This window comes from Delphinus delphis, chromosome 7, assembly GCF_949987515.2.
Source record: "Delphinus delphis chromosome 7, mDelDel1.2, whole genome shotgun sequence".
In the NCBI taxonomy this organism is placed as follows: Eukaryota; Metazoa; Chordata; class Mammalia; order Artiodactyla; family Delphinidae; genus Delphinus; species Delphinus delphis.
In genome coordinates this window covers 72,211,133-72,232,444 of record NC_082689.1, presented here as the reverse complement: position 1 = coordinate 72,232,444, position 21,312 = coordinate 72,211,133, and the positions used below count along the sequence as shown (strand labels likewise).

The 21,312-nt window shown below is 42.7% G+C and overlaps 1 protein-coding gene across 5 annotated transcripts in view; it reads left to right on the top strand.

Annotated features, from left to right (window-relative positions):
• The window catches only part of TANC1 (tetratricopeptide repeat, ankyrin repeat and coiled-coil containing 1), a 229,378-nt gene that overhangs the window by 94,920 nt on the left and 113,146 nt on the right, over window positions 1-21,312 (top strand). For all 5 annotated transcript variants that reach the window (XM_060016745.1, XM_060016743.1, XM_060016742.1 and 2 more), the window contains exon 3: window positions 7,266-7,466. In XM_060016745.1, the coding sequence (XP_059872728.1) occupies window positions 7,266-7,466 (201 nt within the window). The remainder of the gene's footprint in view (window positions 1-7,265; window positions 7,467-21,312) is intronic.

Here is a 21,312-nt window from a genome sequence, read left to right as displayed (position 1 = left end):
TGTGAGTTGTTGTCTTTTACTTTGTAGTTACAGGTATTTTATCAGGGTGTTGGGAGGGCTTGTTAGCCAGATACAATAGTGTAAAACAGAAACAGGAATTCTTGCTTTTACCGCCCGCACCCTGCCTCTCCCCACCACTGGCTGCTTCCCTCTGCCTCCTACCGCCGTATTCCTAGGTCCCATCCTGCCTTATTCCTTTCCCTTTTAGGCTCTCCTTATTCCCCTACCCCCCATCTAACAGGTCCCCATGCCTACCCCTCCCTCATCTTGCCCTCTCCCTGGCAGACCTGGTGTTTCCCTAGGGCCCTGCATTATCCTGTGTGAGCTGCTTCCACGAGTGCGCCCACACTCCACCCACAGCAGCAGAGATGACCAGGACATGAAAGAGCCAGGGTGCAGGGTGAGGAGAGAGGAAGATTGTGCTGCACAGTGGGAGCGGGAATGCTTGGGGCTGCCGAGAGTCCCACCTCTTTCAGAGCACGGCCCTGGGGCTCTTCTTACTCACCTGTCCTGTGTCCACCTCTGTCAACCAGAAACAAGCTCACCTCCGACCAGTCAGCACGCACACCGTCACTTTGAACAGTCTTTGTGGAAGGGAGCTTCATCTCACCCACTTGCCAAGTTAGGCCATAGCGTGTGGCCCAGTTAGACTTAAGATCTTCCTATCCACACCTGGCTCAATCCTAGGAAACGTAGATTTAAAATATTTATAGGAAACGTATGCACATAGCAAAAAATGTAAACCATTTAAAAGTGTATATACTTCCCATCCGTGTTCCCAGTTGGTGAGTTCCTGTTCCCAGAGGCAACCACTGCTCCTGGATCCTGTGTGTTCTTCTTAGAGACCTTCCATGCATGTACGAGTGTGTATATTTACATTATTTATATACACATAAAAAAACATACAGCGTGTGCACACGTGTATATAAACACAGGTGTGTATATATACATACACTCAAGGAATGCATGTTGTGCATAAGGGGAACATTTATTTAATCATCTACATGATTATTCCCTCAAGTTTCTTTTCCTTTTCATCTCCCTCCCACCCCTCCCTCTCTACCCCTTATCTTGTAATAGGAACACAAAACGTTTCAGATCTTTTTGACCACTTTCTTGTGGTCTCACAATCTTTGGCGGTTCTCGTTCCTGGCTGTACGTGAGAATCACCTAGTGAGCTTTCACTCACGACTGGTCCCCAGGCTGCACCCCAGAGCACTCGCGACAGCCTTCCCAGGAAGGGCTCGGGCTCCCTTCTGTGGCAGGGCTGGGAACTCCTGCTCCAGTCCTGTGCAGCGGCCGGCAGATCTCAAGAGTCCAAGTGTGGAGTGTTTTACAGGACCCATGGACTTGGGGAATGAGTTTATCCCAGCAAGGAGATGTAGGATAATGAATTCCACGCAGATTTAAGATGAACCCTGAACCCGGGTTGCCTTTGGCCACAGTTGCCCCACGGCTACCTTCATCACCTGGCCATGTAGAGTGTCAGAATTCTGTCCTGTGTGGTGGGAATGGCCTTCAGCACATCCACCCCAGGCAGAGAGAGCAGGCCCGGAGGCTGCGAGAGTTAATGAGTTTACAGTATAAAGTGAAAGAAGAGGAAACTATTTAGGGTGCTTGATGACCGAACATCTATCTCGGATCTACTTTGCCTGTATGGTGACAGCATAAGGTGTGACTGAAAGAAAATTAATGAACACTGGGCCTGGGTGCCTCCCAAATGGAGTGCTGTGGAGCTAATTAAGCAGCCAGTATGAAAAGTGAAAATAGGTGAGGGAACAGGTTTCTTCTCACAGTGGCCGGGTACTGTGTGCGTGTAGACCTACCTAGACTATTTCTGATCTTCCCTGTTAGGTATACAAAACGATATAATGTGGAAAGGCATCTCTCAGTAGCCTTTCCTTAGGGGAGCAGTGCCGAGAGAATGGACTCTGGATCGCACTGCCTGGGGTCAGACCTGACTCTGCCATTTGCCGGAGTCCTTGGGCGAGATACTTGATGCTTTCCGTGCCTCAGTTTCCTCACTGAAGGAGGGACATAATACTAGCACCTACCTTCATGAGTTGGCTGCAATGATACAAAGTGCCTGAAACCCTGTCCTAACACATAGTATATCTAAAAAAGCATTTATTATGTTAAAGTGCACCCTCCGGGGCTTGGGAGTGGGAGTGTTTCTGAGGTCATATACATATTCTTAAAGCTCAGAATCTCTTGCATGGCAACATGCCTTAAAGGGAAAACTTTGACAATTAGAGAGGAAATGCCAGTCTGTTTACTCATCTGTTTTGGAATAAAGTACATTTGGTTCTGTAACCCTTGAGTATTAAGAATAAAACTGTGAGGATAGTCTTTACTGAGCTCTGTTTAGAACCCACTTGGAGTTTTGAAGACACAAGGGTAAACTTGTCCTATTGACCAGATTTTTCTGTACTCTGGAGTTAGCTGCTTTGTTGCCTCTCAGCAGTATTGTTTGAGAATTAGTCATGACTGTGTGAATAATGTTTTGGAAAATTGCTTTCTTGGATACATTAATCTTTCTTTTTGAAAATGCATATTAACAGTCAGCTCTGGCTGGGTAGTTGGGGAGATCCTATAAGATGTAAAGCGGTTTAAAGTGCTTTCAGTTGCAGAGAGAAACTTCTGAGGGTTTCAAAAATGATACTGGATCTTGCGGGAGGAAATTTTTTCCAATTTTCTAGGTTTCTGTAAATATATATGAGTTATATGGTCATAAAGCCTTACGATGGAAAATATGTTTAAGAAACATGAGAGCACTCCCAGGCAGGGACTGCACAAAAGAAGCCCTAACACATTTAATGCCCTAGTTAAATGTATTGCACAAGTCCCGTTTTCTGGAACTGGATAAACAGAACATCTTTTCTCTTTCTATTCTAAGCTTCCATTCCCCCCTCCTCCATCTAGCCACTTCAATGGCACAATAAATGGAAATCTTACTTCCTGCATCTGCAGACCTATTTACCTGAATGTCTAAGCTCACCCTTGCCTTTCTCAGATCTACTCTTTTTGAAATGCAGTTTTACTTTCATCTCCCTGGCTTCGTTGCCCTCATTTTTTTTTTAAGCCTTCCTTAATCCTGCACTCCATGCACTTTAATCTGTAATGTTGGACATTGCCACTCTGCATAGCCGCCTTTAAACACTCATCATCTCCCAGGTTCGCATTTTCTGCCATTATGAGTTTAAATCCCTTTTCACAGCCTGTAATAGTGGAAAAAATTAAAAAAGAACTGTTATCACAAGCTATTTCTGCCAATTTAAAAAGCCTTATTGGATGGCTTTATCCCCTTTGATAATTCTATTATCTTTGCAAACTATGACTTGGATTTAGTTTTTGCACGTGTAAGTATATATGTATGTGTATTTACTTTTATTTATTACATATATCCGTATGTGTATTTATATTCATTACAAACAGGAAGAACCTTATACCCTCATGCCCTTTCTGGTCTTTTATTTTTGAAACTCAGAGTTGGTGATTTTAAAATAAGAAAAGGTATGTGTGTGTGTATGTTATGTATATGAATGACAGAGACTGTGTGTGACCTACAAAGCCTAAACTTTTATAGCAAAAATGTGCTGACCCCTTTATAGAATTAACTCATTCAATAACATGTCTATTTTGGGACTTCCCTGGTGGTCCAGTAGCTAAGACTCCGTGCTCCCAGTGCAGGGGGCCTGGGTTCAATCCCGGGTCAGGGAGCTCTATCCCACAAGCCGCAACTAAGAGTTCACATGCCACAACTAAAGATCCTGTGTGCTGCAACTAAAGATCGCACGCAGCAATGAAGATCCCACGTGCTGCAACTAAGACCCGGCCCAGCCAAGTAATGTTTTTAACAAAATAAAAACATGTCTATTTTGAGTACCTCCTTTTTTTTTTTTTTTCCCAAAGTTAAGTTCTTAAATGTGTCGAGCAGTGAGTATGTTAGAGCGTGAGCCCGCCACTTGGGGGGATTTTGGAAGTTGTAGCTGTGACCTTCCTCCTCACGGATAACCCCCATGCCCTGGCTTCTTGTCTGAGAACCTGTGTGATTGGACTAGGTGCTCTCTGAGTGAAAGCACGTTGGGGTGGATGTGAGTGTCCATGATGAATCAATGGGAAACACCTGCCAGAGGAACTGGAGGAGGTAGTTGATAATATGGTTTTCCTACCCTGGAAGGGATGCGTCGTTCTACCTGGCCTGGGCATTTCTGCTGCAGCAACAGGAAGGGGGACTGAGGTGTATTTCCCATCACTTAATTGAGGTGGGGAATAAAATAGGTCACAGTCAACAGAAAAACATGTATTCAAAGCTGAAAGAAATGTGCTGGCCACGCTGGTTGTTGCAGTGAGATGTTTTTAATTCCTCTTAAACCTCTTTAAGCATCTGTTGAGGAATGTGAAATCAACTGGAGGATTTCTGGTGTCATGTTGCCTAGAACCAATATTGTTCAGTCCTATGGATGCCCCAGGAGACTTTCACTTTCTGGCGCTGGCGTCGGCATCCTTGTGATGCTCTTGGACTGACTTTGACCTGAACCCCTTGCCTGATGCAGTTAAAGCACCAGACTCCGGAGGGCTGTCTCCAGCTTCTAAGCCGCTGGATCACCCACTTCTTTGCGCCACCTGCTCATACATAAAACTCCTTTCCCTGCTTTGTGCCTTTCTGATAAAAGGAAGTTGGATGTTAGGGATCTGAAAAATAAACCAACAGAACAGCATGTTTGGGACTGATATTATGGTGAGATGTCAAAGTAAACTTGAAATAGAGATCCTTCCTCCCCAAACCCCACCTCTAAGTCCTGTTTTATTGCAGACCACATAAAATCAAAGTGCTGGAGCACAGCTGCTCCGAAAGCTGAAGGTCTTCATGGTTATGGCTTTCTTTGGAAACTCATCCCCACCAGACTTGCAGTTAATGAAAATATTTGCTTTGCTTGATATAAACAAAGTTTATGGGCAGAATTTGTAATTAGGAAACTCTTTAATTCTCTTTTACTCCTCAGTCCCCAATTTCTCTTGTGTCACTGAAGAATTCCAAGTATTTAAGAAAATAAACCCTCTCTCAGTAATGAGCTCATTGTTTTATTTCTGATGTTGTCATAAAAGATGCATTGCTCCCTCATTTTGTGTCCTCATCCAGATTAAGTGACCTGAAATCTGAGGTTTGTTTGTTTTCGGTCAGAGATGCTCGTGTGTGAGTAGGAAAAGACAATGCCTTGTCACAGCGCCTGCTCCCATCAGGCCATCCCATAGCTATTTGGGTACCCAGGTAGCTGGGTACCCAGGTTGGTGATTAGGCAGTGTAAGGGCAGCCACAGGGCAGGGTAGCTTCAAGCCACATGGAAAACCAGTGTCGCCTCTTCAAGGCCCCCCACACTCTGTGTGTGTAACTCCCTGAGGCTGTGGGCTGTAGCCTCAGTGCTTTCCAAGTTCTCGTCTGTCTCCTAGGGTTTCTTGTGACACATCCAGGGATCAGATGACCAGGCACCATTCTTACAGGTACAGCACCTGCTTGCATTCCTAGATGAGACGGAGGTGGTGGTAGGGACTGGTCATGAGAACCTGATATTGGACCAGAGAAAACAACTGTCCCTTCAACTGTCCCAAGTCTCAGCATGGTGGACTTTCAGCCCCAGTGGGAGTTGGCATTGTGGTGCACCCCCTGTTCTGCCTTAAGATCTGTTTCCTCGCCAGACTGTTGAAGGGGAAGCAGCTAGGAGGCTTCACGCCCTGGCTTAAGACGCCAAGGAGGAGGTTTTTGAAAGATTTCAGGCTTGTCCATGGTGGCGTTAAGAGATTAGCTCCTGGGTCCTGGGCATTGGTGGTGATGGTATCTTATAGTGCAGGCTCGGGAAGCAGGGTGGGCAAGGGTTGTAAGAGGACCAGAGTGGGAGACACTGCAGTTCACTTGGACTTAGGAAGTAAGGATCTCCATTAACTCCTTCCTTCCTGCTTCCCTCCCTCATGGGCAGAAAGTCAATTTATTTGTCTTGGGTGTTGACATAATGTCCTTGTTTTTGAAAATTCGAGTGAGTTTCCTGGTAATTCTCGTTGTTTCTTCAAATGTCAGTCATTTGGATATTTAGTTTCCCAAGTTTATTAAAACCCCTTCAAGCATAGCTGGCCCAGCTGAGACTGAAATTACCTTTCTGATGGTGCCAACTTATGCCTTGCGGAACCTGTGGCTTTTCTGTTCACAGCTCTGCTTGTTTTGAGTTGCCTTTGGAAGCCATGCATGAGCCTGTTTGCCTGTTTTAAATGCCCCCTGGTCTGTGGAGGGGGTACCTCTCTACTTCACCGTGCCTCCTAACATGAAAAACAAGTACGGTGATGCCACTGGGAACTTGACAGTTGGGGTTGCATCCTTTTTGAGTATTGTACACAAAGATCTGCAAAAATTGAGTTCCCACTTGGCTAGACAGACGGTTTAAGTTCAAATCCAGGCCTCGATTTTTCAGAGTCAGGAAGGTGTGGTAAACTTTCATCAGTTGGATAACTTTCATCAGAGAGAAAAGTTTGCTTGTGGAAAACTTTCTGTACCTTTCCAGTTCTGCTGTATATAATTCAGAGCTTAAAGATGCTTTTTTAATCATCAGGAAAATGATTTACCTCTTCTTCTTGCAGCATCTCAGTTGCTTCTCTGTATATACCTGGGGGTAAGGAGGAAAGCATGTCATCTGAGTACTTGAGGACTGGCTGTATTTTTTCAGAGGTGCTGGTCCTAGCCGATGTAGTCCCTTCCTTGTGTCCTCTCTACACTGCAATTGCCTCCTCTGTATTTTTTTTTAAAATACGTCTACCACCCTAGAATGTTTAATTTCCCCCCCTTTTTTTTGCTACACCACGTAGCTCGCAGGATCTTAGTTCCCCAACCAGGGATTGAACTGATGCCCTCGACAGTGAGAGAGCAGAGTCCTAACCACTGGACTGCCAGGGAGTTCCCTAGAATGTTTAATTTCGTTACAGTAAGCTTGTTTGTCCTTAAGTTCATTTAGGGGTTGAATACTGAGGAGAACCTGCTTCATCAGTGAGCCACGGTTCCAGTCGCATGACTAAGGGTTTGGGCTGCTTGAGTTGTAGGACGGTGGAGTCTGCCATGTGGAGTATGAAGTGAATGGGATGCAAGAAGAATCTTAAAAAAAAAAAAAAATTCCACACACACATATGGCATATGGGAATTCTAAGAATGTAGTTCTTAGGAATTAAATTCGCATCTAGCTATCACGGATGGCCTAACCTAAGGTTTTCTCTCTCCACTCCAGGAGGTGACTTTGGTCTGGAGATTTCCCCTCCAGTCCTGCCCCCTGGCCATGGTGGTGAGTTTTCTGTGAGCAGCCTTCCAGTGGCAGAGGACGCCTACAGGGTGAGCTTGGCCAAAGGTGTCTCCATGTCTCTGCCTTCGTCACCTCTGCTGCCTCGACAGTCTCACTCTGTGCCATCAAGATCAACCAAAAAGTCCCCAGGTAAGCGAGCAACAAAACAGCCCCCGAGCTGCATGTATTGGAATTAGGCAGAACTAGTGCTTATAAGAAATCTTCTGGGAGAAGGTTTTTTCTTTGTTACGGTAACTTCTCGAAGAAGGGAATCTTCAAAAAAAAAAAAAAGATGATTTGAATAGATTGATTTCTTTAGTTCAACCTATATATAAACTATTTTGATTGCCCAGGCTATAGTTTTACAAAGATTCATGTTATCAATATTAACCATCAGTTTTGTTTTCTTGTTCACAAATTAGGGCAACGCTGTAATCTAAATTCATTGTGGTATGTTTAAAGGTTATGGATTTTGGCAAGTGTAATCCGACCACAGTCTGTTTATTACCACCCAGCGCCATATACTGATGTGTGTCCTTGATTACATCATCCAGCATTTGAGCAGCTATAAAATTTAATTGTTGGTGAAAATTCAGACTTGTAAAGGGGTGGAACAAGGGACTTATGGATTACTTGTATGAAGTATTTTGGCTTCCCTTATTATTACCGACTTTTTGCACTTAACTTTACCAATAAAAACTCAAACATTATTTAACTTTAATCAGATGTGAGGAAGGCCTTTCCAAAATAATGATACACGGAATCATAAAAGTTCTTTGATCTTCTTTTAGGTTTTCTGAGTATTTGTTTACTGAGGGCAAGATAAATTGGGGCCTTACTGATCATATGCCACTGTAAGAATTGGTCACATTTACACATAAACATGTTTGGAATTGATCTAAGATCTGCTCTGGGACTGTGAAATTGGCATCTGTTTTTCTAATCTCCTGAATGAGTGTATTACTTGAGATGTTATAGGCATTATTTCTGAATCATTTAGTGGATATTTGCAGTTTATGTGGGGTAAAATTAAGAGCGCAGACTTTAAGCTCTGAATGTTAGAAATGGTACTGTGAATTGGTGAGTGGCCAAAATCTTTTATTCTAGAACTTTCTTACTTTGGACAACATTGTTTACAATCCAGTCATTAGCTGGAACTTGGAAACCTCTTTGGTATGAAGTGATTTCCTGTGCCAAGGAATCTGACCTGTTTATCAGTATTTGGGGAAATTCCTGGAATGTCCTTTCTTCTCTTTGACCTCCCCCTACTGCTATATCTCTTTGTCAGATTTCTTCTCTTCTTTCAAATTCCAGTTCCCACACTGCCTCTTTTGCCGGTTAGCCCACTGGAATTACTCCTTTTTTACAAATTGTGCACAGCATTTTACTTTTATTCTTATTAGCTTCATCATTTGTCCTTTTTTCTTGAATTAGTGTGTATGTGCTTCCTATGTCTGATGGTTGAGGACGGGCATGATGTCTTCTCCAAGTATACCTCTTCTATATAAAACAGATAATAGAGGTTTCCCTCTATAGTCTGTGCTACTGCAGATGAATTGATGCTGCTTGGGCCCTAGGATTGGCCAACACCAGAGAGACTCTGGGGAATACTGCATTTCAGATATAGTTTTATTAATAAAAAAATCAGTGTTAGTTTTAGTGGGACTTCAATCTTTAAAAATTTTTTTCCAGCTTTACTGAAATATAATCAACCCATGACATTGTAAGTTTAAGGTATACGATGTGGTGATTTTATATATATATATAAAATATATTACAGACTGATTACCACAATAAGGTTAGCTAACATATTCATCACTTCACAGTTACTATTTACTTATTTTGTGGCATTTTAGGGGGACATCAGGTAGCAATGAATGGCATGGCAAGCTTGGGCAGAGTGGCAAGCCAGAAGAGTCTCATTTAGGCTGCAGACACGCCTGCAGAGAAATCCCTGACAAGGCCTCATCTCCTCTGTCCTGACCAAATTAGATATCTTTGGTTTTAGAGAAAATATCCCAAAGTTTGTTTTTCTCCATAGGAATAAATTTATGTCTGCTAAGGTCTTTGCAAGGCCTTATGAATAGAAGGGAGTAGTTAGCTCTGCAACATTCAACGTTTTAGTGGGTTGAAGGAAATATTCTCCGTATTAGATGTTTTTGGTCCAAATGATAATTAAATACACTAAGCAGATTCCTCTTTGGTGGGGCAGTGTTTGTGGATTGCCCAAATTTGTACATCGAATTAGTGTCTCACAGTGTTAATTTGGTTTCATTATCTTGGTAATTTTAATTCGAAAAGGAAAGTTAAAGGCAGAGGTGCTTGCTTAAAAATGGCAGTGACTCAGGATGCATCAGACAGTAAACAATGTTTTTTCCAGTGTCGAACACACAGATTTCTGTTTAAACCATATTGTTGGAAAAGTATCTAGAGTCCTAATGTTCTACCTGCCTATAAAAATAGTTGACATACGGTTGTGAACATGCACTGGATTTTAAAATAGCCATCTATTTAAAAAGCTAGCACTGTTGTTGCTAATGATACAGTAAATATGGTGTGTGCGCAGAGCCCATAGTTAGAGACCCGCCCCCGCCTACCCCACCCCCTCTGTTTTCCCTCCCCATCTGGCTTTGCTTCAGGAGCACATCATCCTTCAGCCCCAACTCTGAAAGATGCTGACTTCTGTTCTCATTTGTAAGATTAGATGCCTTTTTCTTTTGTTTAAGGCAAAAACAAAATGAAAAAAAAATGCACCAAGAACCAAACCTGTTTTACTTGTTTGGGTAGAACGTCTTCACTAATTGACGCTAATCAAGAAACTGTTGGCCTGAAACTGTTATTCTAGCAAAGGTCAAATACTATAACCTCCTGTCACAGGCACTCAGCACAGCCTGCATTAATAATGAAAGTTTGTATACTAGTGTACTTGGTGATTGGCTCCTGGGCCATGGGAACTCAGGACCAGAGAAAATGTCGTTAATGTCGCAGTAATGTGACCCTGCATTTCACATGACTTGAGTTTCTTACGTTCCACTTACATTGCTAGTTATTATTTTTATTTACTCTCCTTCCACCTTGCTCCACCTTATTTATATGTTTTTCACTGCTAGTCGGAAGATTCAGTTTCCTGAGTACTGTTTCACATTTTTTGTTTTTTTCTAAATGAAACATAAATTTTCTGATAATGAAAACAAGGATCAGTATCCATTAAGTAGTGCTGTGGCTGGTGCAAGCCTTTTTGGGTTAAGAATTCATTAATATTTGTAATGCATTCTTTGGTCTCCGAGAGAAGAGCAAGCCCATTTCCTGTGGATTGTTTATTAGTAATATAATTTGTTACTTTATATTTGGATTACATTTCCCAGATCACTCTGGGCCCATTATGGATCAAAAGGAGGCACAGAGCAACCATTTAAAACACTGAATGGAGTAAAACAGCAGATGGTGAAAAGTGGGTGATACTGCTTTTCTCATCCTCGCATATGGGGAGGCTGGGTAGTGCTGGTTATAGTCATCCCCCCTTATTTGTGGTTTCTCTTTCTTTGGTTTCAGTTACTCGTGGTCAGTGTCCAAAAATATTAAATGGAAAATTCCAGAAGTAAACAATTCATAAGTTTTTTTTTTTTTGGCTGTGTCGGGTCTTTAGTTGGGGCACGTGGGATCTTCGTTGAGGCACGTGGGATCTTTTGTTGCGGTGCGCGGGCTTGTCTCTAGTTGTGGCCTACCCAGCCTGGCGGGCACCAGGGCGCGTGGGCTCTGTAGTTGGTGGCACGCGGGCTCTCTAGTTGAGGTGCACGAGCTCAGTAGTTGTGGCGCGCAGGCTTAGTTGCCCTGTGGCCTGTGGGATCTTAGTTCCCCGACCAGGGATCAAACCCGCATCCCCTGCGTTTGAAGGCGGATTCTTTACCACTGGACCACCAGGGAAGTCCCAACAGTTCATAAGTTTTAAATTGTGTGCCGTTCTGAGTAGCTCATGTGATGAAGTCTCGCTCTGTCCTGCCCAGAATGTGAATCGTCCCTCTGTCCAGTGTGCCCTGCCCAGTAGTCTCTGCATAGCCCCCTCAGTCATCAGATCCACTGTTGTGATATCGAGGTGCTTGGGTTCAAGTAACCCTTATTTTACTTAATAAAGGACCTGAAGTGCAAGAGTAGTGATGCTGGCAGTTCAGTTATGCAAAGAGAACGGTTTGTAAAGTGCTTTCCTGTAAGTGAAAAGGTTCTTGACTTAATAAGGAAAAAAAAATCATATGCTGAGGTAGCTAAGATCTATGGTAAGAACGAATTTTCTATTCGTGAAATTGTGAAGAAGGAAAAAAATGTGTGCTAGTTTTGCTCTCGTACCTTAGACTGTAAAAGTTATGGCCACGGTATGTGATAAGTGCTTTAGTTAAGATAGAAAATGTGTTAAATTTGTACAGTAAGGTACTTTGAGAGAGAGGCCCCATTCTATTTTATTGTTAGTCACTGCCGTTAATCTCTTACTTTGCCTAACTTATAAATTAAATTTTATCATAGGTATATATGCATAGGAAAAAACCCTATAGTATACATGGGGCTCAGTACTATCAGCAGTTTCAGGCATCCACTGGGGATCTTGGAACGTATGAGGGGAGCTGCTGTATTTGCGTCTCTGCCGTCTCCAGTCCCAGTTCTGTGTCAGTTGACAGAGCTGATGCAGCAGTTTTGAAAACCCCTCTGGCTGTCTGTTTCTTTAAGGGAAAAACCTCAAAGCTGACAGGCTGTAAAGTGGAAATCATTCTGCCCTTTGATTCTTGGACCATGAATTAATGTCCACCAAGGCCCTCCTTCCCTCACCCTGCTGGAGTGTTTCTTGTAGAAAATTTGGAAATCCCAGTGTAGAGACAGAACTATGCTTAGTGTTTTGATTTTCTAGTTTTTTTTTTCAATCGATTCTTCCTAAACCCAGGACCACACGCGCTTTGCCATTTTTCACTGAATATTATATCATGAGCACGTTCCAGTTTGCTTGAAGAATTTGACATTCGATGTCCATTGTTTCAATATTCCGTAATTGATTTTTAACTAGTTTCTGGCTGTTAGATATTTACATTATTTTTCAGTTTAAAAAAATTGTAGTGTGAGCCAAGGTATTTTGTTTTTGCTATTAAATGCCTATGAATTTTTAATTTTATAAATGTATTTTATTTATTTTATTTTTGGCTGTGTTGGGTCTTCGTTGCTGCGCGCGGGCTTTTCTCTGGTTGTGGTGAGTGGGGTCTACTCTTCGTTGCGGTGCGCGGGCTTCTCATTGCGGTGGCTTCTCTTTTTGCGGAGCACGGGCTCTAGGCGCGCAGGCTTCAGTAGTTGTGGCACGTGGGCTCAGTAGTTGTGACGCATGGGCTTAGTTGCTCCACGACATGTGGGATCTTCCCGGACCAGGGCTCGAACCCGTGTCCCCTGCACTGACAGGCAGATTCTTAACCAATGTACCACCAGGGAAGCCTGAATTTTTAGTTTTAGATGTGATAAAATACACATAATAAAATTTCCCATCTTAACCATTTTTAAATGTATAGTTTAGTCATGTTACATACGCTTACATTGTTGTGCACCCAGTCTCCAGAACTTCCCATGTGAATATTTTTGTTCAGTAACTTTTATATAACGTCTGATCTCTCAAGAGTGGCAGGTTCTGGGAAGTGGAAGTATTGCACTAAATGGACTACATGTTTTTTGGGGTTTTTTTTTTTTTTTTTTTTTTTTTGGTACGCGGGCCTCTCACTGTTGTGGACTCTCCCGTTGCGGAGCACAGGCTCCGGACGTGCAGGCTCAGCGGCCATGGCTCACGGCCCCAGCCACTCCGCGGCACGTGGGATCTTCCCGGACCGGGGTACGAACCCGTGTCCCCTGCATCGGCAGGCCGACTCTCAACCACTGTGCCACCAGGGAAGCCCGATGGACTACATTTTTAAAGATTTAAAGATTCTTGGTACGTGCTGCCCAGTCACTTTACAAAAGCTGCATTGATTACACGTTCCCGCCAGCGTTCTTTGAGTGCCTCCTTTTGAAGTCAGCATCTTCAGGGGACAGTCTTGAGTGGATGGTGCCAGTAGGGTGCTTCGTCAGGCCTCGTTGTGGACCACTGAGAATCAGCAAGAAGAGGCAGAGTAGTCGTTCTGTACCCCTCCTCTTTTGAACTTCCCTTCTGTCTGCGCTTCTCAATTTCCATTTTTTCTTTCTTTCCACGGTACTGTGGCAGGGGAATTATCACAGCTGAGTCAGATCAAGTTCATAGTCAGACCCACACTCAGCTGGCTTCCAGTTTTAGCTACTGCCGCAGTCTCTGTTCTGTGTGCGGACCTTGGAGGATCACAGACAGGTTGGGGTTGGCAAGGCCTCTAGGGCACAACCAGTCAGGCCTCTTTGCAGATACGGAAGCATCATTACGGAACTTGCCCCAGTGTGCAAGTTAAGGTAGAGGCTGCCCTAAGTCCAGCCCCCTGCCCTGCCCTAGCACGTTCTCCTATGCCAGTGCCAGTCTGCATTGTTCTGTCTGCACATTGCTGACACATGAGCTGTAGGTGACATGGCACTGTGTTCTGGTTGCATGCCCGGGGGGAGGCTATAGGCTGGAGGTTGTACACACAAGCATCTGTGAGGCTTCTTCCTAGGGAGGTGGAGGATAGCACGGGAAACACACAGTCTCAGCACAGGTCTGCTGGAAGAACCAGCTAGTTCTCAGTCCTGCTGTCACCTCTGAGTAGTCAGGTCACAGTCAGGGCTCTGACCTTCAGCAAGGACGGTTCCTCCTGCAGTGGTGAACTGGACAGCTCTCTTTGTTTCCTCCTGCAAACTTGTTACATGACCGCCTACTCCAAGGAGCCGGGCGGCCCTGCCTGTACCTTACTGCTCCATGCAGCCGTGACCAGGACACACATACTTTGTTGTTCTGTGCTCACACACAGACCTGTGTGCATTCGGTTTGCTCCACTGTGAACTTAAGGACCTTTGAGTGCCGTTAATTCTCCTGCCTGTGAATCCTGGTTCACCCATACACGATTTGGCTGTACCATGCGATCATACCCAGGAATTTTAAAGAAGACTGCTTTAAAATTTAAAGCAGCCCTTTAAAAAAGGGTCCTACCTTCAGACATGCTGATTTAGTGCATGTGAGGTATGGCCTGGGCATTGGGATTTTAAAAAAATCTTCCCAGGTGATTCTAATATGTAGCAAAGTTTGAGAACTTTGGTAAAGAATATGTGATTATATGATAAAATTCCTTTTCAATGAAGGTAGATGTAGATATTTGTTATCTTTATTTTTTAAATTTTAGAATATTTGTGGAGGAAAATTCATTACAAAAATGTACAGAACAAGGTACAGTAAATCTTGGTCCCTTCCACCCCCGTGCCCCTAAAAAGACAACCATTTCTGACAGTTGGTTGAATTTCTGGGTTTTCTTCTTTATTTATTTTATTTATTGGCTGTGTTGGGTCTTTGTTGCTGTGCGTAGGCTTTCTCTACTTGCAGCGAGTGAGGGCTACTCTTTGTTGCGGTGTGTGGGCTTCTCACTGCAGTGGCTTCTCTTTGTTGCAGAGCACAGGCTCTAGGCATGCGGGCTGCAGTAGTAGTGGCCTGTGGGCTCAGTAGTTGTGCCTCACGGGCTCTAGAGCGCAGGCTCAGCAGTTGTGGCACACGGACCTAGCTGCTCCGTGGCATGTGGGATCCTCCCAGACCAGGGCTTGAACCCTTGTCCCCTGCACTGGCAGGCGGACTCTTAACCGCTGCGCCACCAGGGAAGTCCGGTTGAATTTCTTTCCTGCCTTGTTTCTGTAGTGAATAAATGATAGTATTTGCCCACTCCCCCTAGCATCGTACATGTAAGACGATCCCAGTTTCCCACTAAATAAAGAACATTCTTACATATTAATATTTAAAAGCCTCTTTATATTTTCATTGGATAGGCTTTAACTCTAGGATTACTAGTTGAAAAGTGTTTTGATAATGTTGTGAATGGATTATTATATACTTATTGGTCATTTGTACTTTTTTCTTTGGGGAATTCTTGTGGTATTTGTCTTCTGTTCTACTGGGGCAATATAGAGTTCTTACTGAATTACCACAGCTTTCTTGTTGTTTGTTTTCAGGCCATCAGTCATGTATGTTATTCAAAAATTTTCCCAGTTCATGATTTTCCATTAGGTTTATAGTGTTTTATGACTCACAAAAGTTTTTCGTTCTTTCAATTCAGATTTACATATTTTTCCATTATCATTTATCCCTTTGCATTTTTTAAAAAAACAGCTTTATTGGGATATTTTGCATATCATATAATTCATCCATTTAAAGTTTACAGTTCAGTGTTGTTAGCATTTTCACGGGGTTGTGCATCCATTGCCACAATCTAATTTTAGAACATTTTTATGTCCCTTTAAAAACAAAATCCATTTGCATTAGCGGTTACTCCACATTCCTCCCTCCCTCCAGCCCCCTGCCCCACAGCCCTAAGCAAACACTAATCTATGTTTTTTTCCTTTATGGATTTGCCTGTTTGGGGCATTTCGTATAAATAGAATCATATGATATGTGGTCTTTTGTGACTGGCTTCTTTCATGTATGTGTTATATATGCACGTTTTTTAATCCATTCTTCAGTTTATGGACCTTTGAGTTGTTTCCACTTTTTGGCTATTATGCATAATGCTGCTATGAACATTTGTGTATGCATTTTTGTGTGATTGTAGCTTTTCATTTTTTTCTGGGGTACGTACCAAGGAGTGGAATTGCTGGATTAATATGATAACTCTATGTTCAACCTTTTGAAGTACTGCCAAATTATTTTCCACCATGACTGCACTATTTTGGATTTCCAGCTGTGGAGCATGAGATTTCCAGTTTCTCCACATCCTTGCCAACTCTTGTTATTATCAATCTTTTTGATTATAGCCATTGTAGTACATGTGAACTGGTATCTCATTGTAATTGTAAGAATTCTTTGTATGTTCTAGATACAAGTTATGCAGTATGCAAAATTTTCTTCCACTCTGTGCTCTTGATACTATTGTCATAAGTGCAAGAGTTTCATTTTTTTTTTTTTTTTTTTTTGCGGTACGTGGGCCTCTCACTGTTGTGGCCTCTCCCGTTGCGGAGAACAGGCTCCAGATGCGCAGGCTCAGCGGCCATGGCTCACGGGCCCAGCCGCTCAGCGGCATGTGGGATCCTCCCGGACCGGGGCGTGAACCTGTGTCCCTCCCCTGCATCGGCAGGCGGACTCTCAACCGCTGCGCCACCAGGGAAGCCCAAAAGTTTCAAATTTTGATGTCCAGTTTATTAATATTTTGCCACTGTCTTTTTGATGTCGTATCCAAGAAACTATTGCCTAGTCCAAGGTCACAAAGATTTATGCCTATGTGTCCTCCTAAGAGTTTTATAGTTTTAACTCTTACATTTAGGTCTGGATCCTTTTTAACTCCATTTTTTGTGAACGGTGTGTGGTAGGGGTCATCTTCATTCTTGCACATGAGGAAGGATATACAGTTGTCCCAGCACCATTTATTGACAAGTCGATTCTTTTCCTGCTGAATGGACTTTGAGTGATCAAGTCACTGTTGTGCCCAGACCAGCCCTTCTGTTCCACTTCCCCTTTGCTTATTCTCCTTCTTCTGTCTTAGGTCAAAACTTTCTCTTTCAGAGTTGACCTCAGGTGTGGCTTGCATCTGTTGCTTCATCCAGCCTTCCTTTATGTCTCTCCTTTTCCCTATATGAGAAAAAACTTACTGTTCCAAACACCTGTAGCACTGTGCTTCCTCCTCCCTCTGCACTGCCTTTCATGGCGTTTCACTGCCTTGACATTCCGTGAGTTCCTTGTCTTTGGATCTTGCCTTTGTGTTTCCCCTTGGATACTTGGAAACAGGATCTAATCACTTCCTTCGGACAGAGTTACCCTGGTGATGGGGCACTGGTATGCACCTATTAAAATGAGTAGGATTTTAGTAGTCCACCTTCACCAGTTCCATGTGATTGGTTGAAAATCAGGAAAACAATTTAAATTGCAGCACCTTGCATTTGTAAAGCTGGGAACATACCTTTCCCCATATCTAGAGAGAAATGATGCTTAATTAAGGTCGTACCTCTCTCAGGACTTTGCTGTGATCAGGGATAGGCAAAGAGGAGTATGTTTGAAACTGAATCAGCAGCCTTCTCATGCCTCCTTTTCTATGTTCCTGTCACTCTTCTACTTTCTCGGGCTTCTGGCATTTTTTTGCTGCGTGATTCCCGCCACCTGTAGTTAATGATGGCTGGAGGTTTTACCCAGTCCTACTTTACGGCAGTGTCAGGTGCACCCTTTGGTGGTGTCAGATGGCGGCTAGAACAAACCAAGTGCCGTGCTCAGAAATGAGGGTTTTTACTTTAAGAAAATAGATGGGAGCAGAGGCAGTGGCGGTGGGAACCTCTTCTTTTTGATCATTTCTGATTCACAGAGAAACATAGAAGTCACAGAAGCCCATGGAAGCTATCGCACCCCTATCTAACATTAATGACAGTTAGTGAGGGGTCAAAACCAACAGGAAGGAAGGATTGATGTTCCAGCCTGAATCCTCAAATTGGTAGTGAAGCAAGTCTGTGGGTGGGTCAGCAGGAGCAGCTGGCTTTGTTCCAGGCAGAGTGGCAAAGGTGTGCAAAGCTGGGAGTTGGGAAGCGAAAGTGGACATAGAATGGTGATCTCTAGAAGAGAGGTCAGTAAGAGCTGGAGCGTCCTGCAAAAGGACAACCGGGACCATCAAGAAAATCTTCATTATTCAGGCCTGGAGTGTTGAAACCAGTAAGCTTTGCCTCTGGGGCTTTATTGAGAGTTACCAGCTAACAGTTACAGATGGAACCCCTTTTCTGTGCAAGGGTTCTGAGAAATAAAATTTAGGAAACTCTTCCAAGGAGATGTGACTTTCTTTTTGTTTCTCTCACCAACAAAATGCTCCTTTATTGGCCAAAGGTCCTAAGTGGTAGTTAATGAGCTCATCTTTTTTAAAAAATAGAATTTATTTAAGAACAGTTTTAGGTTCACTGCAAAACGAAATGGAAGGTACAGAGATTTCCTGTTGACTCCTGTCCCCACACATGCATGGCCTCCCTCATTGTCAATATCCCCACCAGAGGGTACATTTGCTACAGCTAATGAATCTGTATTGACACATCTTTATCACCCCAAGTCCAAAGTTTACATTATGGTGTTAGACATTCTCTGAGTTTGGACAAATGTATAATGACATGTATCCATCATTGTGGTATTATACAGAAGTTTTACTGCCCCCCAAATCCTCTGTGCTTCACCTAATCGTCCCTCTCTCCCTACCCCAACTCAAACCCCTGGCAACTACTGATCTGTTTACTGTCTCCATGGTTTTGCCTTTTCCAGAATGTCATAGAGTTGAAATTATACAGTATGTAGCCTTTTCAGATTGATTTTTTCATTTAGTAATAGGCATTGAAGCTTCCTCCATGTCTTTTCATGGCTTGAGAGCTCATCTTTTTAGTGCTGAATAATATTCCATTGTCTGGATGTACCACGGTTATTTATCCATTCATCTACTAAAGGACATCTTGGTGGTTTGAGGTTTTGGCAGTTATGAATAAAACTGCGGCAAACATCTGTGTGGAGGTTTTTGTGTGGACATAGTTTTCAACTCGTTTAGGTAAATAAATACCGAGGACCGTGATTGCTGGATCGTATGGTAAGAGTGCTTAGTTTCATAAGGAACTAACAAACTGTCTTCTGAAGTTGCTTACCCATTTTGCATTCTCACAAGCAATGAATGAGAGTTCCTGTGGCTCTGCATCCTCGCTAGCATTTGGTGGTGTTAATGTTTTGGATTTTGGCCTTTCTAATAGGTGTATGGTGGTGTCTTGTTTTAATTGGCATTTCCCTGATGACACATGTTGTGGTGCATCTTTTTGTATGCTTATTTGCCATCTGTATATCTTCTCTGGTGAGGTGTCTGCTAAGATTTGGTCCTTTTTAAAAATCAGGTTGTTTTCTTATTGTTGAGTTTTAAGAGTTCTTTGTATATTTTGGATAATAGTTCTTTATCAGATATATCTTTTACAAATATTTTCTCCTTGTCTGCGGCTCATCTTCTTAGTCTGTTGACATTGTCTTAGAGCAGAAGCTTTTAGTTTTTTTGTTTGTTTGTTTGTTTCTTTCGGTACGCGGGCCTCTCACTGTTGTGGCCTCTCCCGTTGCGGAGCACAGGCTCCGGACGCGCAGGCTCAGCGGCCATGGCTCACGGGCCCAGCCGCTCCGCGGCATGTGGGATCTTCCCGGATCGGGGCACGAACCCGTGTCCCTTGCATCGGCAGGCGGACTCTCAACCACTGCGCCACCAGAGAAGCCCAGAAGCTTTTAATTTTAATGAAGTCCAGCTTATCAGTGATTTCTCCCATGAATCATACCTTTGGTATTATATCTAAAAAGCCCTTGCCATACCCAAGGTCATATAGCTTTTCTCCTATTTTACCTTCTAGAAGTTTTATAGTTTTAAGTTTGTGAGCCATTTTGAGTTAAATTTTGTGAAAGGTGTGGAGTTTGTGTCCAGATTCATTTTTTTGTATGTGGATGTCCAGTTATTCCAGCACCATTTGTTGAAAAGACTTTGCTCCATTGTATTGCCTTTGCTCCTTTGTGAAAGATCAGTTGACTGTATTTATATGGGTCTATTTCTGGGCTTTCTGTTATGTTCCATTGATCTGTTTGTCTATTCTGTGCCAATACCACACTGTCTTGATTACTTTAGCTTTATAGTAAATCTTGAAGTCTGGTAGAAGAACTGTGTTCTTCTTCCGTGTTATGTTGGCTATTCTGGGTCTTTTGCCTCTCCATAGAAACTTCAGAAGCAGTTTGTCAGTATCCACAAAATAACTTGTTGGGGGTTTGATTGAGATTATATTGAATCTGTTGATCAATTTGGGAAGAACTGACATCTTGACAGTATTGAGTCTTCCCATCCTTGAATGTGGACCATCTCTCATTTTGTTAGTTCTTTGATTTCTTTCTTCTGCGTTTTGTAGCTTTTCTCACATAGATCTTGTATCTATTTTGCTTTTTATACCTAAGTATTTCATTTTGAGGGATGCTAATGCAAATGGTATCCTATTTTTAATTTCATATTCCACTTGTTCATTGCTGGCATATAGAAAATTGATTGACTTTTGTATATTAACCGTGTATCTTAGAACCTTGCTATAATCCCTTGTTACAGGAGTTTTTGGTCAGTTCTTTCAGATTTTCCACATTGACGGTCATGTCATCTGTGAATAAAGACAGTTTTATTTCTTCCTTCCCAAGCTGTATACCTTTTATTTCCTTTTCTTGCCTTATTGCATTAGCTAGGACTTCTAGTACAATGTTGAAAAGGAGTGGAGAGAGGGGATATCGTTGCCTTGTTCCTGATCTCAGTGAGAAAGCTTTTTGTTTCCACCAGTAAGTATATTAGTTGTAGAGTTTTTATAGATATCTTTATCAAGGTGAGGAAGTTCCCCTCCATTCCTAGTTTACTGAGAGTTTTTATCAAGAATGTGTGTTAGATTTTGTCAAATACATATTCTGCATCTATTGATATGACCATGTGATTTTGCTTTTTAGCCTATTAATGTGATGGATTACATTAGTTGATTTCCTAGTGATGAACCAGCCTTGCATACCTGGGATAAATTCCACTTGGTTGTGATGTGTAATTCTTTTTATATGTTCTTAGATTCAACTTGATAGTATTTTGTTGAGGATTTTTTCATCTATGCTCATGAGAGATATTGTTCTGTAGGTTTCTTATAATGTCTTTGTCTGGTTTTGGTATTAGAGCAATGTTGGCTTCGTAGAGTGAGTTAGGAAGTATTCCCTCTGCTTCCATCCTCTGACAGAGATTGTAGAGAATTGGTACCTATCAGGGCTTGGTGCTTTCTGTTTTGGAACGTTATTAATTATTGATTCAATTTCTTTAATAGATATAGGCCTACTCAGAATCAATTTCACTTTTGGAAAAGC